This window comes from Schistocerca serialis, chromosome 1 (genome assembly GCF_023864345.2).
Source record: "Schistocerca serialis cubense isolate TAMUIC-IGC-003099 chromosome 1, iqSchSeri2.2, whole genome shotgun sequence".
NCBI lineage: Eukaryota > Metazoa > Arthropoda > Insecta > Orthoptera > Acrididae > Schistocerca > Schistocerca serialis.
In genome coordinates this window covers 704,498,934-704,519,301 of record NC_064638.1, presented here as the reverse complement: position 1 = coordinate 704,519,301, position 20,368 = coordinate 704,498,934, and the positions used below count along the sequence as shown (strand labels likewise).

Below are 20,368 nucleotides of genomic sequence, written 5' to 3'. Positions count from 1 at the left end.
AGGAGAAGAGGAATTTGTGGCACAACTTGACAAGGAGAAGGGATCGGTTGGTAGGACATGTTCTGAGGCATCAAGGGATCACCAATTTAGTACTGGAGGGCAGCGTGGAGGGTAAAAATCATAGAGGGAGACCAAGAGATGAATACACTAGGCAGATTCAGAAAGATGCAGGTTGCAGTAGGTATTGGGAGATGAGGAAGCTTACACAGGATAGTGTAGCATAGAGAACTGCATCAAACCAGTCTCTGGACTGAAGACCACTCAACAGTTTCTCTTGTTAAGTCAATAGGCTATATATCGTCATTACAAAACGAATATATAAGCAAGTTTAGTATGAAAGTTTTTTGGATACCACAACAATGAATTTATTAAAAGAAAGTGGCGTTTTCTACGTTTGCTGTATTAATTTTACTTGTTAACAGCTAGTTCTAGCCTTCTAGGCATTCTCAAGTAACTCTGTGGTTCTGCAGTAGAAAAGTATGCCTTACATATTGAAATGTTAGCACCTTTAAATTAGTGTTTTCTATTTGTTTTGGTCGATAAATGTTCTCTCATTGGTTTGACAGCTTGACATTTACAAATTTATAACATCTTTGTAAATATAAAGCTGTCAAACCAACAAGAAAGCAATTCTATTCTATACCTTTTTTAAATGTCAAGTAGTCAAACCAACAAGGCAGCATTTGTGAACCAAAAGGAATAGAAAACATAAGTTTCAATATTTAAGATGTAGTTTTCCCTTGCAGAACCAGAAAAATCACTTGAGAATGGCCTAGAAGGCTGAAATTAATTGCGAACAAATAAAATTAATACAGCAAAAGTGGAAAATGGACCTTCTTTTAATATGAAAGTGTTTTCTGCAGATGATCTGCTAAAGAGGCCTTTTCCAGTAGATCTGAGGAGGACAAAGTGAGCCAAATGTAACTCTAACAACAGGTGTGTGTGGGACAAGGCTCATTGATTTGGTTCAAACTGTATTGATAGAAGTTAAATGATCCTTTCAAGTTCATGGAATATTTTGTTGATTGGTCCATTGGAAAAGGTAAAATGTTCTCTAAAGACTTATGTGCAGAGATGAGGAAAATTCATGCAAAAAAGACAGGCAGGCACTGTAGCCAATGGTTAAAAGCACAGACTTGGAAACTTGTTGTTTGGCAGCCTGGGTTTGATTTCTGCTGGTTCCATATTTTTTCTTCTTTTATTTGTCACAGTGTTAAATAATTGATTATAAAATGTAAATCTATGTAAACAGTTCAATTTATATACATAAAATTACATTCTATACAGTTGTGATTACTACCCATGTAAGCCAAAAGGCAATAGGCCACAACTTTGTAGAAAATTGGTGTAATTGTGGTTGAAACTGCCGGTACATTTGATAGCTCTTCTCTGAGATCAGTATAACGCTGACCATTGTAGTTGTACTAGAGAGGGCCTTTCTGCATGTCATCTCACTAAAGTCTTACCCCTTGTCGGTGGATTGTTCATCTCATTAGTGTGGTGGATTCATGCTAGCCATTTTTTTTCTGGGTTATTCCATTTTTTTTACAGATTTTGATGTAGGTTTTCTTTTGTTATTCTAAATTATCTCCAGTTAATGGTTTTTTTTCGCCACGGTGCTCTAACTTAGCCACTTCATCAACCAGTTGATCTAATGAAACAACTTGTCCTCTGCAAACGTCCGCAGCTCGTGGTCGTGCGGTAGTGTTCTCGCTTTCCGCGCCCGGGTTCCTGGGTTCGATTCCCGGCGGGGTTAGGGATTTTCTCTGCCTCGTGATGACTGGATGTTGTGTGATGTCCTTAGGTTAGTTAGGTTTAAGTAGTTCTAAGTTCTAGGGGACTGATGACCATAGATGTTAAGTCCCATAGTGCTCAGAGGCATTTGAACCATTTTTCTTCTGCAAACAGCTGGAACAGTACACATAGTACCCTCTGCCTTACATGATCAGGTGACTTGCGAAGTATAGCTATATACTATATATGTAGATTTACATATTACATCTCTAATTGTTTCAATTTCAACAGTTCTAACTTTCTTCCTTCTTATTTTATAATAACCCGTGACACAGTGGTGTGTATGTGTGAGGCTATGTTACCAACTTGGAGGGCATTTTGGAAACTGTCATCTTGAATAAAAATTGTAATTTTGAAGTGGAAAGATGTTTCTCCCCTGCAGCTGAGATGTAAGATGATGACATTAACACAAGCTAAATGTCTTGAGATCATCCTGATATCAGGAGAGAGGAGCATCTGTGTTATCACAGAGGATTACAACCAATCCCACCCACCTCCCAGACATACCACACATTACCCGCATATGGTGGTGAAACATCTTGCAAAATTCTGTGAAACGTGCTCTGTCACAGACAACTGAAAATTGAACAATCAAAAATGGCTACTGATGAAGCAACATCAACCAATGGTCTGGCATTGTGCACTAGAATAGAATAGAACAGAATAGAAGTTTATTGTGCTGTAACATACAATTTCAAGTCATTGACTTAATGTACAGGAGACTCATCAAAACACAAAAAATGGTCTACAATTTTTCATATAATATCATTAATATAAGATACTGTACTGGATATGTAATTAGTATACAACTAATATTTTTTCTTAAAAAGTAACAAACTTTTAAAAATTAACATTCCTAAGTACATGCTCTCTCCAGCTCAAATCTTCAGGTTGTCCTTAATGAATTCTTCTGCTGAATAGTAACATTTCTGCACTAGTTTCTCATGGAAGGTCTTTTTCAGTGTCTCTAAATTTATACTGAGCAATTCTCTTCCTTTCAGTTTGTTATAAATTTTCATACCCGTATACTATGGAGTTTGAGCATGAAGTTTTTAACGGTGGGCAGGCAGCATAAAATTATTTTGATTTTTGGTGTTGTAATCATGTTGAAAATGATTTGCTGCAAATAAATTGAGGTTACCATGTAAAAAGATAATCAGCTCATAGATATATAGCGAGGGAACACTTAATGTACGTAGTTTTTTTAGGAGTAGATGACTTTTCTTTTCTTTACTCTACATTGTGCATGTTTCTAATGATGGTTTTCTGAAGTTTCAATATTTGACACGTGGTTTGAATTAACCCAAATTACAATTCCATATCTTATTATTAATTTGAAGTAGCAGTGATATACTACTTTTCTTATGTCCATGCTGGTAGCAATGTACAATATCCTCATTGCTAATGCTAGGCTATTTAATTTATTTCCAAGGTACAGTATGTGTGAGCCCCATGACAGATTTTTATCCAGCTGCAATCCTAGGAATTCCACACAGCTAGCTTCCTGGTTTTTGTGATTGATCTGACCATTATTTAATTCTGCTTGTTCTTTTTGAAATTGCATCAACTGAGTCTCTTTCCATGTTTAATTTTAATCCATTTAAATCAAACCAAGTATCTATTTTTTTCTACTTAATACAGTTTTAGGAATTTTGTCAGTGCTGTTACTTTCAATGATTACAGATATGTCATCTGCAAACAAAACTGACACTCAGTAGTAAGTGGTAGATCATTTATAATACAATGCCCCTAATTCCATATTTTTTTCCTGTTTACAGGGTAACAAGGAGTGATTCACCTTTGATAGGTCATAAAAAATTCCTGTGGCATGCTGTGAGTTGTCTGACGATAAGTTAATTTTATCTGAAAAATGGTTTATTGCAGATACTGTGGTTCTTCTTTCATTTATATCTATACTGATTTTTTGAGGTTATTTTAAATTTTTCTAAAGAATTTTGAATTTGTATTGTGACTACCTTTTCAAACATTTTTGATAAACTGGATTATAGTTTCCCATGTCCTTTTGTGCCTTTTTTGAATAGTTGCTTAACTACTGCATACTTAAGCATATCTGGAAACTAACCTCCTTCAAGGGAATGGTTAAATATTGTAGATACTGGCTGTGCAAGCAAGAGTCCAAACCACAGTATTCACTGCATCTTGCTGGAAACTGGGGTCAATATAAATCACTAATGCGAATTTTGGCCAAATGTAAATGGTGCTCTTACAAAATGCAAGTGTTGCTTATCACCAAGAACAATCCAAGTCTTCGAGTTAAGCTGCTGAGTGGGTGAACACAAGCTGGACGAAATCATCATTCCCTCTATCACATATTGTTTACAGATGAAGCTAATTTTTGTATTAAAAGAGATGTAAATAAACAGAATCACAGAAACTGGCAAGATGCCAACCCTCACAGGATGGCTCCATCAAAGGTAGTTGGCACATTGAAAGCAATTAAAGTGGAATACAGAATTCCCATATTTTTGAGCCCTTCTTCATTCATGATACATTAACAGCAGCCCACTATCTGCAGTTGTTACATGAAGATGTACTGCTAACACTGCTGTGTGAAATGGTACAATTCCAACTTTCTTTCAGCATGGTCGCACCTCATGGGCTAGCTGTCAGGGATTACTTGGAGGTTTATTATCCCTGAGGATGGATAAGTCATAGAGATCCAGAGGACTGGTTGCCATGTTCCCCAATTTATGACCATTACATTTCTACATGTAAATGCATGCGAAGGCAGCTGAGCATGCAGTGAAGTGCAGAATGAAGATCAGAAATCTTGCCCACCTCAGTGAGCGGACTTTTGATGCTTGTTCTCATATTGTAATACGTATGTTGGTTAAAGTCTTCGGGGAATGGGTTAAGTGGAAAACTACCACCTTAAAAACATGCTGGATGACACGTTCTGTAGCCTTTGTGTTATTATCAGCATGTGCCCAGTTCTGTACAATGCGCAACATAACCCAAGAATGAATAAAGCTCTGCTCATATGAGAGGCACCATTGTTTTTCTCGTTCAATTCCCTATCTGTTTGATAAGTCATGTGTTCCTCTTTCCATTTGAAACTTAAGTTTTATCGAAGATGGGGTATTACAAAATGGCTGCCATGTTAGTAACAGCTTCATAGGTTTTACACCTCTCATCCACTCATACTACTATAAATTTCTGTCATCCACTTGTTATTATTTTTGGAAGGACAGTTCCACGCCTCTGGGTGACTCTGTATTATTCTGTTACGTTATTTATTTTTGTCAGGTTTTTGTAACTCCTCCATATGGTGTGAGGGTGGTGCGGTGTACCGGTATACCTGTATTGTTTCAAGAAGTACCTTGTATTTATTTTTAAAATCATACTTTGTTGTTTATCTGAGATTTCTTTCATATCATTACTTTAAGTGCAGTATCCTTATTGGTAATGAAACGTATGTATACCTATGTATTCTGGTAATAAAAGACTATACTGATTACAGCATTGTTTAGCCTTCTTTCTTTCTACTTACATGTAATACTCCAGCAATAATTCAATGACCCAGTAACATTCTATGGGTAATGGTCAAAATTTGCTCATCTTCAACAAAATGGGGCTCATGGTATGTTCAGCTCATCTCTGCCTTCTTCTGAATAAGAGAACTGAATATATACACGGCTCAGTCTACATACAAGCAAAGATTGTATTGCGATGGCTTCTGGGTCTTTCAGGCTTGGAAGTGACTGCCATTAGTTAACCAAGTGTAACTCTAAATTAGCTGTGTACTATCTTTTATGATAGTTAATATAATCTCTACACCTAGATAGGCAGTACTAATTCTTATTGTTAGTGTACATTGTGGCTCATTTTGCTCCTCAGACATTATGGTGTCTAATCAGATTTGAAATCATCATGAGAGAGTTTGCCAATCCACAAGAAAATTACCGTAGTGAACAGGCAAAACAAACCATTTTTCTAATATTTTTCATGACCTAGACTTGATAGTCATACTCTATAAGATGATTACTGAACTTAAATACCCATGAAGAATCAAAGTTTCATTTTTAATCAGTGTTCAGCCTCTAGTTTTGATGTTGGCCAGTAGGTACTTTCACAAGAAGACAAATATTAGATTCTTAATACTAGATGGTTGTTACTTTGCTCATTGATACCTTTGTTTAATAGTATCATTTTCCTGCTTAAGAGGACAACATTAATTTTGTACAGAAAGTGTGTGGGAATACAAACATATGCCAAAAGAAAAGTGTTCTATTGTCTTTCTTTTTTGTAACCTGAATTCACTGTTGCATTGTTTAAGTCATTGCACATCTTTTTCTTCATTGCGGATTGGAAAATGGTATGTGACTGTTTCCAGGCTTTATTAAGAATATGAGTAACAATTTTAAAAAAATGCTTTACAGGTGAGTCCATTGAAGAAAATATTAGAAGAGAAGTAGCCGAGGAAGTAGGTATTGCAGTAGAAGCCATACAGTATGTTAGCTCTCAACACTGGGCTTTTCCAATAAATAGCCTCATGATTGGTTGCACTGCAGCTGCAGAAGAACAGATGGTACATATCAGAAGAAAAATTCACTTGAGAAAATTATAAAATTGCAAGGAGACAGAATGGCTGGCCATTACTTACCTTCATCAGAATTCCAAGTTCTGCCATGTGACATATTCAAAAGTAGAAAGAGCTTTCACAACTGTTTGTTTCTTCCCAGGAAGAAAACAGGGTGGTCAAAGACATAATGTGTAACTTATTGATTTGTTTCGTATGCTGTAGTTTTGTCAATTTTCCTCTTTTGCCTTGCTTCTTCTTGATGACTGTATGTAGTGAATTGTTATTAACTAATATACACATTACAATAGACTTGGCATTTCATTTTTCTTCTTATTCATTATTTTAACAAGTTCAGATTTGAAGATCAGATTTTTTTAGAATATATCGAGGGTCTACATCCTAACACAGATCGGTAAGCTATACCAAATTGAAGAAATTTCAAACATTTCACAAGTAGCACTTAGCATCAAAATAACTATAGATCTTCACAACCAACAACAAAATATTAACATATTAAATGATGATACAGTAGCTGTAACAATTGAAACCTAGTCCACGACTTATGAAAACAACATGATGTTTAAATACCAAATGCTTGCCTTTGACTGTGGTTTTTATGTGACACTTGTCCAAAGAGGCACATATTACAAAAATTAGAAAATCATGAGACTGTTAAATTTTACACATTAACATAAAACACCAAAGAAATATAGAAAGATACAATAATCAATGAAGTAAGTTTGTTTAACCAAAAACTGTATAACTATAAAATGCCAAAATAATAGGTACGACTTTATGAGACGGCAGTTGTAAATGTCCATGTGGATTCCTGAAGACCCCCAAGAATTTTCATGAAAGTGAAATTTTCTGATTGGAATAATTAACAAAACTAACAAGAGGATAACATCACTATTGATTTCAATGGAAGGGCTGTAAATAATCAAGTAGAGGTAGCAGATATGTTTAATAACAATTTCTTAATGCTTAATAACTCAACCAATGTAAGCAGGGGAGATACTTCTGACTGGGAAGAAATAATTTATGGAGTTCCACAAGGCTGAATCTCAGGACCACTACTGTTTTTCATGTATGTAAATTACCTTGTTCTTTTTTCTGATGCCACTAATGTATTGTTAGCAGTCCAATCAAACATACAGCAACAGAAGAAATGATAAGTAATGTTCTTCGAAGTGTTATTGAGTGGTTGTCTGTGAATGGTCTCATTCTCGGTTTCAAAAAGACACAACATATTCATTTCTGCACATCTAGAGATGCTTCACCAGTGATAAATGTGAGACATGGGGAGGAAATAATAACTAGGGTGGAAATGTCAAAATTTTTAGGTGTCCGTATCAATGAGAATTTAAACTAGTTAAAACTCATTTCGGAATTCCTAATACAACTTAGCTCAGCCGCATTTACTTTGAATCGTTGCAAATTTTAGGAAGAGACAAATCATTAAGCTGCATAGTATTTTCATTCATTAATGTCATATGAAATAAAGTTCTTTGGTAAGTCATTTTTAAGGAAAAAAGTCTTCATTGCTAAAAATATGCAGTAAGAATAATATCTTGTAGACATCTGTTTAAGGTGTTACTCATTTTGACTACTGCTTCACAGTATATTTGTTCTCTCAGTATGTTTGTTGTAAATAATCCACTGCAGTTCAAAGGGAACAATGATGTACATAATTACGATAGCAGAAGAAAAAATGACATCCATTACTCAATATTAAGGTTTTCTTTAGCACAAAAATGGGATTTTTTTTAATCAGTTACCCAATGGTATAAAATGTTTGACAGACAGCAAAATTAAAATTGAAAGCAAACTGAAGAAGTTTCTCCTTGAGAGGTCCTGTTCCACTGAAGAACTTCTAATTTTGCGGTGTGTAAGAGATGCAATGTGTAAGAGATGATGGCTAGTAACTCACAACAGTACTAAAAAAAACCTATCAATCAGGTAAAAGGGGAAGGTGATAGTTAATGGAGCACAAGTTCACATCTCTGGCATTCAAGAAGATAGTACTGGGTGGGATAATCCAAATGATCCATGTTGTGTAGCAGGCACTCGAGTTCCTTGACTAGCTCAGTAACTGGGTAGGGGTTGTGCCCAAGGTGGACAGTTCTCCTTTGTTGTTTCATGTACTCCGCCAGTTTAACTGTGGTCATCTGTACTAATACATAAAAGGAGAAATGTTGATTAATGTTGTTTCCAAAAATCTCAAAGTGCTTGACCAATTTAATTCATATTTTTACATGATATTTTAACAAACATTCTGATGGACATCAGCTATAAAAGTTATTGACTGATTTACTGATCCCAAGCGATTTACCCATTCATTTTAATTGAATTGAATTCTCAGTCATGATTTCAGCTGCAATAATGGCAAACTCGGACATTCAAATACATTGGAATGGATTTATAATCAGAGTGTATTTCACATGACAAGTTGTGTGTTTCCCTTTCACAAACTGATGGTTCAGGAAACCAGTATCCAGAAATAAAAAATGTTGTGTATTTGAAATTTTGTAATTGTATTGATTATAACTGAAAAAACCTTTAAAACAACAGGAACCAGTAATGAAAACAAAGAAGTCTTTTTCATTCATATTCTATATGATTTATTCTGATACATATTTCTGTACCTTGAAATGGGTGAAGTCACAATGATAAGCTGAGATTTGTGACCTGACACATTTCCATGGGATACCCCAGATTAAGTGTATATTTAATTCCTGTACAAATTTAGCAATGAAGAAACATTGCTAAGTTTTATAGTTACTATATAAAATGTCATGTATTAATCTAATCTAATCTAATACAGTGAACATATGTTCTTGATAAACAACATGTATGGTTTCACATGTTACATCACTTTTGATGTTGTTGTATTTACCAATGGTTGGGTTTGGAATAAATGGTAGCGGATGTGAGTGCATGTTACAGATTTTACAGCAGGAATGATTGCAGGTGTAGCAACCTGGAGGCAGAGATTATAATTCCGCAATATTGTATGTTTTGATTTGGAGCTTAGATGGTGACAGGATGTGGTGGTGGGTGGTGTTGGAAGAATACCTGGGAGAGATAATCTCATTTCAGGATTTGCCTTAAAGTCGTGGCCATGGCAGCATGAGGTATTGAGGCATTCAAAGCCTGGATAGTACTAGGTGAAAACCAGATACTGTTTTCTCTACTTTTAAATGTATCAGCAGTACTTGGACTTTTGCCACCTGAAGGTGATTACTGGCCATTCTTCATGTCTCCTTGCAATCATGCAGATGGTATTTGTCTACAAATAGTTATAAGATTACATTTTTCTGTTAAAAGCGACCTTAAATAAATGATGAGTTATTCTATTGAAAAATCGCTTATAGCTTTGTATGTATTATGAGATTTTTACTTGAAAGATAAACAGTCTCATTAATATGGTGCTCCTCTTTTAATTGTTTACTCATCCAATGTTTTGTAATTTTGTTTAGCTCTCCATTGATCATGAAGAATTGGAAGATGCCAAGTGGTTTACACCAGACCAAGTTAGAAATGCTGTGCAGCGTGTAACTCAGAAAAACAAGGAAGTTTTAAAAAATTCAAGTGAAATTTGGATTCCACCTCCAGGTGCTTTGGCCCATACTTTAATAACACATTGGTTGCAAACACATGAACAATGAACCATTTGGATTCTTATGGGCCACCTGAAATGTTTTCAACCTTCTTGTTTTAAATACTTCAGTTTATGTTGAACTATGGTATATTTTTTGCCAGCATGCATACGGTGTATAGAGAAAATAGATTTTGTTGAGGAGTACAGAAAAAAAATGATAATATTGGGACAATGCTAAATTAAAATTACAATATCTTTATTTCTGTGTGTGTTGTCATCTTTTCAGCCCTTTCCCAAATGCAACATATCTTATTACTGTCATTTTTATTAATTCTTGAGGTTTTTTTAAATACTGTATATGGTTTATAATGCTGCTGGAATAATGAAAAGGGAATACATGAAAGCTGGTATCTTTTACAAACAGGTGCATATTTTAGTAGCACATTTTTTCCAATTTAAGATCAAAATGATTCGTTCCTGAAATTGATGATTGTCACCATGCCATACCATTAACATTTCTGCCCCACATGAGGTAATAAGTTAGCAAAGCACACACCACTCATAGGTTAGGCCTTAGGCCTGTTCTGACTAGCCAAGTGTTACCTACAAAACAATATGTAGAGTGATCTATGTTTGTGGGACATATGGTCAGTATGTCACCAGTCTCTCCAACTGCTATTGCCAGTAGATGAATCCTGATGATGCCACTACTTCTTTATTCAAGTGGCTCCTAATTTGGCTCGCAGGGGCTGAGTGGACCCCACACCAGACCTCCCTACCTGAGAAAATATCTGAGGAAGTACTAGGAATTGAACCTGAAGGTGGTCAAGTAACAAGTTTCTTGCCTAATTTCAAATATGTTTGATTTTGATGTTCCACTGAAATGTAAACTACAGGTGATTCAAAATCAAAAGGACGAAAAGAAAGTATTCCTGTGACTACAGTAATGACTTTGTTTCAGAAATACACATATAGACTAAAAGGTTAACTCTCACGTTTTAGGTTGACAACGGTGAAACAATGGAAAGCTGCCGTTGTTGTTCATCACTGATGTTAGTGTTAAAAATGGTAGCATCCATGATAGAAAACAAAGGAGCCCCAGGAAAGCCATGTGTCATGCCAGCGGAATAGGAAATGTGTCGCAACCAACAATGTGAACTGTTTTGTGCAAGCTTCTGCAGTTCAAGGCTTAGAGAGAATTAAAATACAACAGGTGCTAAAACCAGCCAATAAATCAAAATTGAGACAATTATGTATTGATTTCCAAGTGCAGATGGAGGTCAGTGGTGTCACAGATGGACTTGTGTTCTGTGGTTAAGTCACATTATGAGAGTATGGGTTACACAAAACCTGTGTGTGTGTGTGTGTGTGTGTGTGTGTGTGTGTGTGTGTGTGTGTGTGTGTGTGTTGTGCTTTTTCTTCAGTTGTGGCCAGTTGACAGAAGAGGTACCCAACTTTGTTATTGTCATGACTTGCAGTTAGGTGTGAGTACTGGTATGGCAGCATAGGGTTGAAATATGAGCATCAGCATGCACTACAGTTGGAGATCATCAAAATGGGTGAGGACAAGTGAACAGAACTTTACTCAGAAAGCTGTTTTATCACAATAACATTAATAATGCTGCAGCTGTTCGTGAGTATTGACACATTAAAGGAATACAGAGAGGTCCTCTTTTGGCACTGGGGCTGAAGAACATGATTCAGAAGTTTGAATGAACTGGCGATTTGAGAATTGTTCCGGGGAGAGGCTAATAGGCAAATGCGCCAAAAATTGTTGTAGAAGTTACTGTTAAACGCAATGTGCGATCCTCAAGCAGTGCACAATTTGTGTCACGACAGCTGAACATTCCATGGTTCATCATTTGAAAAGTGCTATGAACAGTTGTGGAAAGGTCTGCATTAGGGTAGCATACTTGCCAAGAATTTATTACAGTAAACTAAATAATGATTGTCTTCTGTGTAAAAACAAATGAGTTAATCTGCCATTCTGAACTGTCAATTCTCATCTAGTATTCTGAACAGATTAGTAATGTTCTTGATTTTATTATGAAGATTAAGTATCTGTCATATGAAGATCATTGTAGTGGTCTTTAAGAATACATACAAAACATATGTGAGAAGTGTTGGTATATTTATTGAAGAGAAGAAGAAATTGTTTTATGTCATTATCTTCCCAGCATATAAAAGATTAACCTAAATGATTCATAGAGTTTCAAAGCAGTTTATTTACAACTGTATGACTTGAAATGAGGATATGAGAGGAACATCAACAAGGGCAAAACAACGATAATGGAGTGTCGTCGAATTAAATCAGGTGTAGCTGAGGGAATCAGATTGGGAAATGCTATTTGGGGAGCAAAATAACTGATGGTGGTCAAAGTAGAGAGGACATAAAATGTAGACTGGCAATGCCAACGAAAGCGCTTCTGAAGAAGAGAAATTTGTTGACATTGTGTATAGATTTAAGTGTCAGAAAGTCATTTCTGAAAGTATTTGTATGGAATGTAGCCATGTATTACTAGTTTAAACAAGAAGAGAATAAAAGCTTTCAAAATGTGGTGCTACAGAAGAATGCTGAGGATTAGATGGGTAGATCACATAACTATGGAGGAGGTACTGAATAGAACTGGGGAGAAGAGGAACTTGTGGCACAACTTGACTAGGAGAGGGGATCAGTTGGTAGGGCATGTCTGAGGCATCAAGGGATCACCAATTTAGTATTGGAGGGGAGTGTGGAGGGTAAAAATCGTAGAGGGAGACCAAGAGATGAATACACTAAGCAGATTCAGAAGGATGCAGGTTGCAGTAGGTTCTGGGAGATGATGAAGCTTGCACAGGATAGTGTAGCATGGAGAACTGCATCAGACCAGTCTCTGGACTGAAGACCACTCAACAGTTTCTCTTGTTAAGTCAATAGGCTATATATCGTCATTACAAAACGAATATATAAGCAAGTGTAGTATGAAAGTTTTTTGGATACCACAGCAATGAATTTATTAAAAGAAAGTGGCATTTTCCACTTTTGCTGTATTAATTTTACTTGTTAACAGCTAGTTCTAGCCTTCTAGGCATTCTCAAGCAACTCTGTGGTTCTGCAGTAGAAAAGTATGCCTTACATATTGAAATGTTAGCACCTTTAAATTAGTGTTTTCTATTTGTTTTGGTTGATAAATGTTCTCTCATTGGTTTGACAGCTTGACATTTACAAATTTATAACATCTTTGTAAAATATAAAGCTGTCAAACCAACAAGAAAGCAATTCTATTCTGCACCTTTGTAAATGTCAAGTAGTCAAACCAACAGGACAGCATTTGTGAACCAAAAGGAATAGTAAACATAAGTTTTGATATGTAAGGTGTAGTTTTCTCTTGCAGAACCAGAAAAATTACTTGAGAATGGCCTAGAAGGCTGAAATTAATTGCAAACAAATAAAATTAATACAGCAAAAGTGGAAAATGGACCTCCTTTTAATATGAAAGTGTTTTCTGTAGATGATCTGCTAAAGAGGCCCTTTTCCAGTAGATCTCAGGAGGACAAAGTGAGCCAAATGTAACTCTTAACAACAGGTGTGTGTGGGACAAGGCTCATTGATTTGGTTCAAACTGTATTGATAGAAGTTAAATGATTCTTTCAAGTTCATGGAATATTTTGTTGACTGGGCCACTGGAAACAGTAAAATGCTCTCTAAAGACCTACGTGCAGAGTATGAGGAAAATTCATGCAACAACTGGAGATTGCAGTAGTTACTTGGAGATGAAGAAGCTTGCGCATGATAGAGTAGCATGGAGGGCTGCATCAAACCAGTCTCTGGACTGAAGAACACAACAGCAGAATGACGTAAGAAGAAGGCAGGTGATAAATGAAAAGATAGATGCACTCATGAAGTCTCCGGTACATTCCACAAATGTCAGTGTGTGTGCACTTCGTCACCCACCACACTTCAAACGATAATCCATTTCCACTCCTAAGTTCAGTTGCTTGTTCCATGGATGTGTGTCACAGCAGCAATGCATTCCTGCAGTTCTGGTTGTGTTGCTGGCACTGGAGGTACATAAAGTTTGTGCTTAACGTAACTCCACAGGAAGACATCATGACATGAGATCTGGTGATCTTGGGGAGCTCAACAGAGGAGCATTACCCAGACTAGCATGTTCTATCCAGCAGTGTGGCAATTCTCTATTGAGAAAAGTGTGGACAGTTGTGCTACAGTGAGGTGGAGCCCCATCTTCACTGTCTGCATGATGAAGAAAAAAGGGCCTTACACCTTTGTCTTGGATATGACTCCCATTCCAACTCCACACAGACTTCAGGCAGTTCAAAGCTCCACACTCCCATATGGTCACAGTTCACGTTTCCAGACCGATGGAAAGTTGCCTCATCAATGTCCCTGGAAAGTTGTCGTCATTTGCACAGTTTGCTGTGTTTGGGTACAAAACTGATCAGCAGGCATAATCATGGAGTCAGTCTTGTTAGTAAATTACTTTGTTTTTGTACTCAGTCACACAAAATATGATGTCATTTGTGATGCTATCATAAGGGAGGACCATCTAGAGACTTCAGACAAGAACTGTTTAAGAAATACATCCAAGCTAAATGTTTTCCTCTTCAATGTTGTTTATTGGGTTCAAGGAATCATCTGTCTGGCATATTTCTTGGAGCTGTGGTTGGTGATGAGGTCTCTCTGTATATGCTCTGATGCTATAGCATCTTCTGCAGTGTCTCAACACCACCTGTAGTCCAGTGAATACCTTAAAAAAAATTGTGCCCAAAACCAAACAGAGACAAATATCTGCAAAATTCGAGTGAACATGAATTCGCAGAATAACATCATACAACATGAGTCAATGCCAGAAACGCCACAACTCTACACATTTACTCATTCATATACATCATCAAAGTAGTAGAAGTTTTAGTGTGATACATTCACATGTGTTTCAGGTTCTTAACTCTCAAAAGTTGTGCATCCTTTCGCATTCTATAACTACATGGTATCACCAAGTTGCAGCGGTGCAGCATATTCGATATCATGATGCAGTGTGCTGCTTGACACAGTTCGGCAACCTGTATTTATGCCAAAACAATTTGTAAAAATATTTTGCTTGGTTATATTGTGAGTTTGGTGAAGACAGGGTTGGATTTTAATAGAATTTTTCTAGAAAGAAGTGTTAGGTACTGTTGTGGATTAGGGAAGGGTAGTGCATGTAGTGTTATTGTTTTAACTGTGTGCCAGTACTGACAAGAAAAACTGCAGAAATTTTAAAAGATATTTGTGATTTGTAGGGAGAAATAGTAATCATGATCAGTTAAAGCAGTTAAATACCAATTAAAAAGGTAAATTAGATATAACTAAACACATGACAGGCCAAACAAATGGTGATTTCAGATCTCAGCATGCTGAATTAAATGGAAAGATGGATTTTCATGAAAGGGGATGCCCAGTTTGAAAAAGCTCCTGGTGAGACAAAGGCTAAAATAAATCAAGTTAACATATTAGTGAGTCATGATAGGAAAAGCTTTGAGATAAACAAGAAAATATCAAAATTTCAATCTGTTATCTAAATTTTAAAAGGGGAGTTATATTTCGAGATAATTAAGCAGTCTGATTTTGTGAGAACTGATTTAAATGATCAATTTAGAGATGTGAATATGGGCATAATAAAAGTAAGGAATTTACTGAGGTACAGAAAAAATTTCAGACACCCATTTTAGATGTAGTATTTCAAAACAAATACAGATCCAGACAAAACAGAAAGTTCATATTTCACTTTAACAGCACTGAAGGAATGTGTTATTAATGTAACTGTACAAAAGGTTCAGCTAAATATTGAGTCATTTTTAAATACAACTTTTAGTTCAACTATCATCTCTGAACACACTATTTGGCTGAAATTTTTAAAATTTATCACACATATACAGCTGGATTACTAGACTAAATATATATGTGATTCTGTGAACAATTTTGAACTAAACTGCAATGGCTTTGTTTGCTCATTAGTATTAGAGTGATCTGAAATGTGCGATTTTCATAAAGAATTTTGTAATCATAACTTAGTATTAGCGTTAAGAAACAGGATTATTCATGAAAGGAGTCAAGTAAAATTTTCATTTTCTGTTCAATAATCCTCCTCACCAACTATCATATATATACACTTTAACTACACTTTCTTGTAATATCCTTAAATATTATGTTACATAGAATGACAGAGCTGGTTATTCACAGAACACGTCATGTGTAGTGTGCATAAAAGAGTATTATATCCATTGTACTCAGATGTCAGTAAGAGCAGAATCAACTTTGATACATTACATTCAATGTGAAAATATGGTTGTAATTACAATTACATTTGTGTATGTGTGTGTGTGTGTGTGTAAAACAATTCTACTGCTACCACCTGACAGAGTAAAGTGAGTTTATTATTGTCAGTGGGACACAGTTACTTCACTTAGAGTTGCACGATTGATTTATCTCTCATGTACCTCATGCTGTTTTAATGTATATTCATACAACATCTTTTAGACAACTACAATGTTCATTTACCTGAATTTATAATGGACATATGTTTGTGAATGCTGAATGTCTGGAGATTTTCTCTGGTAATTTGTCACTCAACTTTTTTTCTTATGTAATGTACATTTAAGAAATGGATATCTTCACTAGGAGGAATGTTTCCTTCACCCACAGGATTATGACATACTATACCATTATTTTCATACAGAGGTATTAGCCTTGTTTTATGATGTAGTGCAGTAAAGTTTCTATTCAGGAGTGTTAGTAATGTTTTGATGACAAGGGTAAGATTAGGTACAGCAGCTGACTAAAAACATGATTTATGATGTACTAACATCAATTTATATTAAAAGATAATTATGTGCTTTCAAAGAAGCAAAATTAAGATTATTTTAGTAACCTAATATAATTTTCATAGTAAGTAAAATGTACTTGTTAGTCAGGCCCATAGATTACTAAGGTGATGTAAATTTGATTGATTGATTTATTTGTAAATCAGTGAAACAGTTCACATTATCATTAAAATCATAGACAAATTAACAATTTAAAATTAATTTCTTACACTACACCAGTAACTGACAATGAATTTACTTTTAATCCATAATTACCTTTTTTAGTCTTACATAATTATTATTTCTGTATATTTTATAATACAGAACTTCTTAAATTAAGTAACATTTTTTAATTCATTCATTCCATTACTGTATGAAACTTGTATTTTGTAAATAATATTTTAGTTTTCTTTTGAAAGAGCAGATCTTATCTATGTCTTTTATATGTTGTGGAAATTTACTATATAATATGATGGCATTATACAATTCACTCTGCTGAGTTTTAAATTTTTTTTCTGTCCAAATGCAATTTATAGCCCTTTCTAATTTCATAATCATGTACTGAACAATTTTTAACATAGTGTTTTTTTTTCATGTAGTTAACACACTGAAAAATATATTCACAGGGGACAGTTAAGATTTCCAGCATTTTAAAAAGTTTAGGGCAGTGAGCTGTGCTGCCACTCCTGATTATTATACATAGTTATCTTCTCTGCAGTCTGATTATAGTTTGGATATTTTCCCCTAGTCAGTCCACAAAAATTTATGCCATAACTAATGAGTACTGCTGCATGCTCTTTCTATTTAATGGCCAATCAACACACATTCCAAGAAAGTTTGTGCTTTCCACACACTGTGTGAATTCATTACTTATTTTAAGGTTATTATAATCTGCTTTTTGTGTATGTAGGAGTTCAAAGTGCTCATTTTCTTTACATGAGGTGTGATTTTATTGTTTGTTGTCCATTTAAATACCCTATTAAGTGTTTCATCAACTTTTTCTTTGTACTTATGATGACTTGTCAGTGGTCAGTACATTAGAATCATCTGCAAATAATATTATTTGTGCATGCTTTATAATTTGTGGGAAACCAGTAACGTAAATTAGGAACAGTACTGGACCTAGCACACTACCATGCAGTACACCTATTTTTATATAATTAGGTTCAGAAGCGTGTTTTTCATCATAGCTCAAGCTGGAGCTACGTTATCTAGTTCATTTAACTGTACTTTGTTATCCACTGTATCAAATGTCTTAGTTAGATCGAGGTATATACTTTTACATACATCACTTTATGCAGTGATTCTAGGCCGTGTTTCTTTGAGATATGCTGCTGCTGATGCAATGCCTTTTCCAGATCAGAATCTGACCTGTTCTTTGGAAAGGACCTTGTATTTATTTAAATACTTCATACGTCTATCTTTCATGATCGTTTCTATTATTTTTGGAAAGAACTAAAGTAGTGAGAGTGGCCTATAGGCACCTATATTTTTATGGTCACCATTTTTTAAGAGAGTCACTGATTTAGCATATTTGAAGTGGTCAGGAAAGCAACCTGATTTCAGTGATAATCAGCTAATGGTGATAATAGGCTCTCTGTACAGTGCTTAATCAGACAAGTTGGTATTTCCTCCAGATGTACTGATATTTTATTTGTCAGTTTTCAAACTGTGTTAAAGACTTCCTGCTTTGTCATGGTCAGTAATAATCTTGAATGTGGTACACATTTATTTCGATTTTTGATATAAGGGGCTGTTTGAAATTTTTCCTGTGATTTTATTCTCATACTGATAAAATAGTTATAATAGAGGGAAACATTCCACGTAGGAAAAATATATCTAAAAACAAAGATGATGTGACTTACCAAATGAAAGTGCTGGCAGGTCGACAGACACACAAACAAACACAAACATACACACAAAATTCAAGCTTTCGCAACAAACTGTTGCCTCATCAGGAAAGAAGGAAGGAGAGGGAAAGACGAAAGGATGTGGGTTTTAAGGGAGAGGGTAAGGAGTCATTCCAATCCCGGGAGCGGAAAGACTTACCTTAGGGGGAAAAAAGGACGGGTATACACTCGCACACACACACATATCCATCCACACATATACAGACACAAGCAGACATATTTAAAGACCGAGGGTTGCAGCCAGAGATGGGAACTTTAAGTGTGAGGCCTTTGGGGGTTATGCCAAATGTCAGACAAGCCTGAGAAAATAAAATATGCGAGCGTAATCTGGCTAGGGTGAAGGCATGTTTGCGGAGGGAATGTAAATAAAACTTAATGGGGTCGTTGTGGGGGTGTTGTGAGGGTGACATGGTATTAGAAGGTGGAAAGTGTAACATGAGGTTGAAATGAAAATGAAAGATAAAAATATATGGGGAGAGATAAGGGTGAACTAGAAAGTAACTGGAGATCTGGTATGAAAAAAGGCGAAAAAGTGTTCGTTAAGTTGATCCTGTGGTGAACTTGGGTTGGTAGACAGTGATGTGCATGAAGGTTAGGTGGTTGTGTTGCCGCTGAAACACGTTAAAGGACGGAGAAATTCAGGAAAATTTCGAAAAAACGTGTAAATGTATTAAAAGGAGTGGTGTTGTGGTGAAAGATTACGAAAATGGGGCTAACAATTGTCTGACGAAGAAATAATGACGTTAAAACCTGTGGGGAGCGGCTAAAAATGATCAGTGATGTGCGAAAAACGGAAGTGGAAATAAAGTGAAGATGTATCAAAGTGAAAGTTATTAGAACTAGCCGAAATGGTTGTTTAATACGTGAAAGCAGCTGTTATTGAACTAGAAACGGTGGATTTTATAGCAGCGGTAGTGTTGAAAGCGGAAAATAAAAATTTTTTTGGTTATGGTTTGGAAGTGGGTTACGTATTATTGAGTATATATAGGCGGGATAAAATTGTATTACGGTAAAAAGGGGAAGGTGAATACAACGTGAGACTACTGGTAAAAACAGAAAGAGAAAATAAAGAGAAAATAAGACGACAGGAAAGTTTTCGAAATGCAACAGCGACAATAACAAACGTAATTGTTGGGTTCAAATTAATGATATGGTTATAATAGAGGGAAACATTCCACATAGGAAAAATATATCTAAAAACAAAGATGATGTGACTTACCAAATGAAAGTGCTGGCAGGTCGACAGACACACAAACAAACACAAACATACACACAAAATTCAAGCTTTCGCAACAAACTGTTGCCTCATCAGGAAAGAAGGAAGGAGAGGGAAAGACGAAAGGATGTGGGTTTTAAGGGAGAGGGTAAGGAGTCATTCCAATACCGGGAGCGGAAAGGCTTACCTTAGGGGGGGGAAAGGACGGGTATAGACTCGCGCACACACACACATATCCATTCACACATATACAGACACAAGCAGACATATTTAAAAAAATAGTTATTTATATACATTGATGGAAAAAAAAATCTCAACACCAAGAAGGAGTTGTGTGATAAACGAAAGTTGGTAGGCCTGTTTCTACATCTGAAAGATGATGTCTATACAAATTTTGCACTGGTTGCATGAGAGTGGCTGTAGTAGTTCCACTATGAGGAGGCAAATCAGGTTTGCTCTCAGTA

At 35.7% G+C, this 20,368-nt stretch overlaps 1 protein-coding gene and 1 long non-coding RNA gene across 3 annotated transcripts in view; one reads left to right on the top strand and one right to left on the bottom strand.

Moving 5' to 3' along the window:
- LOC126480942 (NAD(P)H pyrophosphatase NUDT13, mitochondrial-like) overlaps window positions 1–10,197 on the top strand; it is a 59,020-nt gene extending 48,823 nt beyond the window's left edge. The window contains exons 5-6 of the mRNA XM_050104362.1: window positions 6,195–6,343; window positions 9,817–10,197. Coding sequence (XP_049960319.1) covers window positions 6,195–6,343; window positions 9,817–10,005 — 338 coding nt within the window. The 3' untranslated portion in view covers window positions 10,006–10,197. The remainder of the gene's footprint in view (window positions 1–6,194; window positions 6,344–9,816) is intronic.
- Window positions 5,034–20,064, bottom strand: LOC126480949 (uncharacterized). Of its 2 annotated transcripts, none has more exons than XR_007587487.1 (3): window positions 19,908–20,064; window positions 6,419–6,600; window positions 5,034–6,326 (listed from the first exon to the last, which is right to left on the bottom strand). It is a non-coding gene; the product is annotated as an uncharacterized LOC126480949 (long non-coding RNA). The 2 variants fall into 2 exon arrangements; XR_007587486.1 differs by lacking the exon at window positions 19,908–20,064 and adding an exon at window positions 18,644–18,798.
- Between the last annotated feature and the right edge of the window lie 304 nt (window positions 20,065–20,368).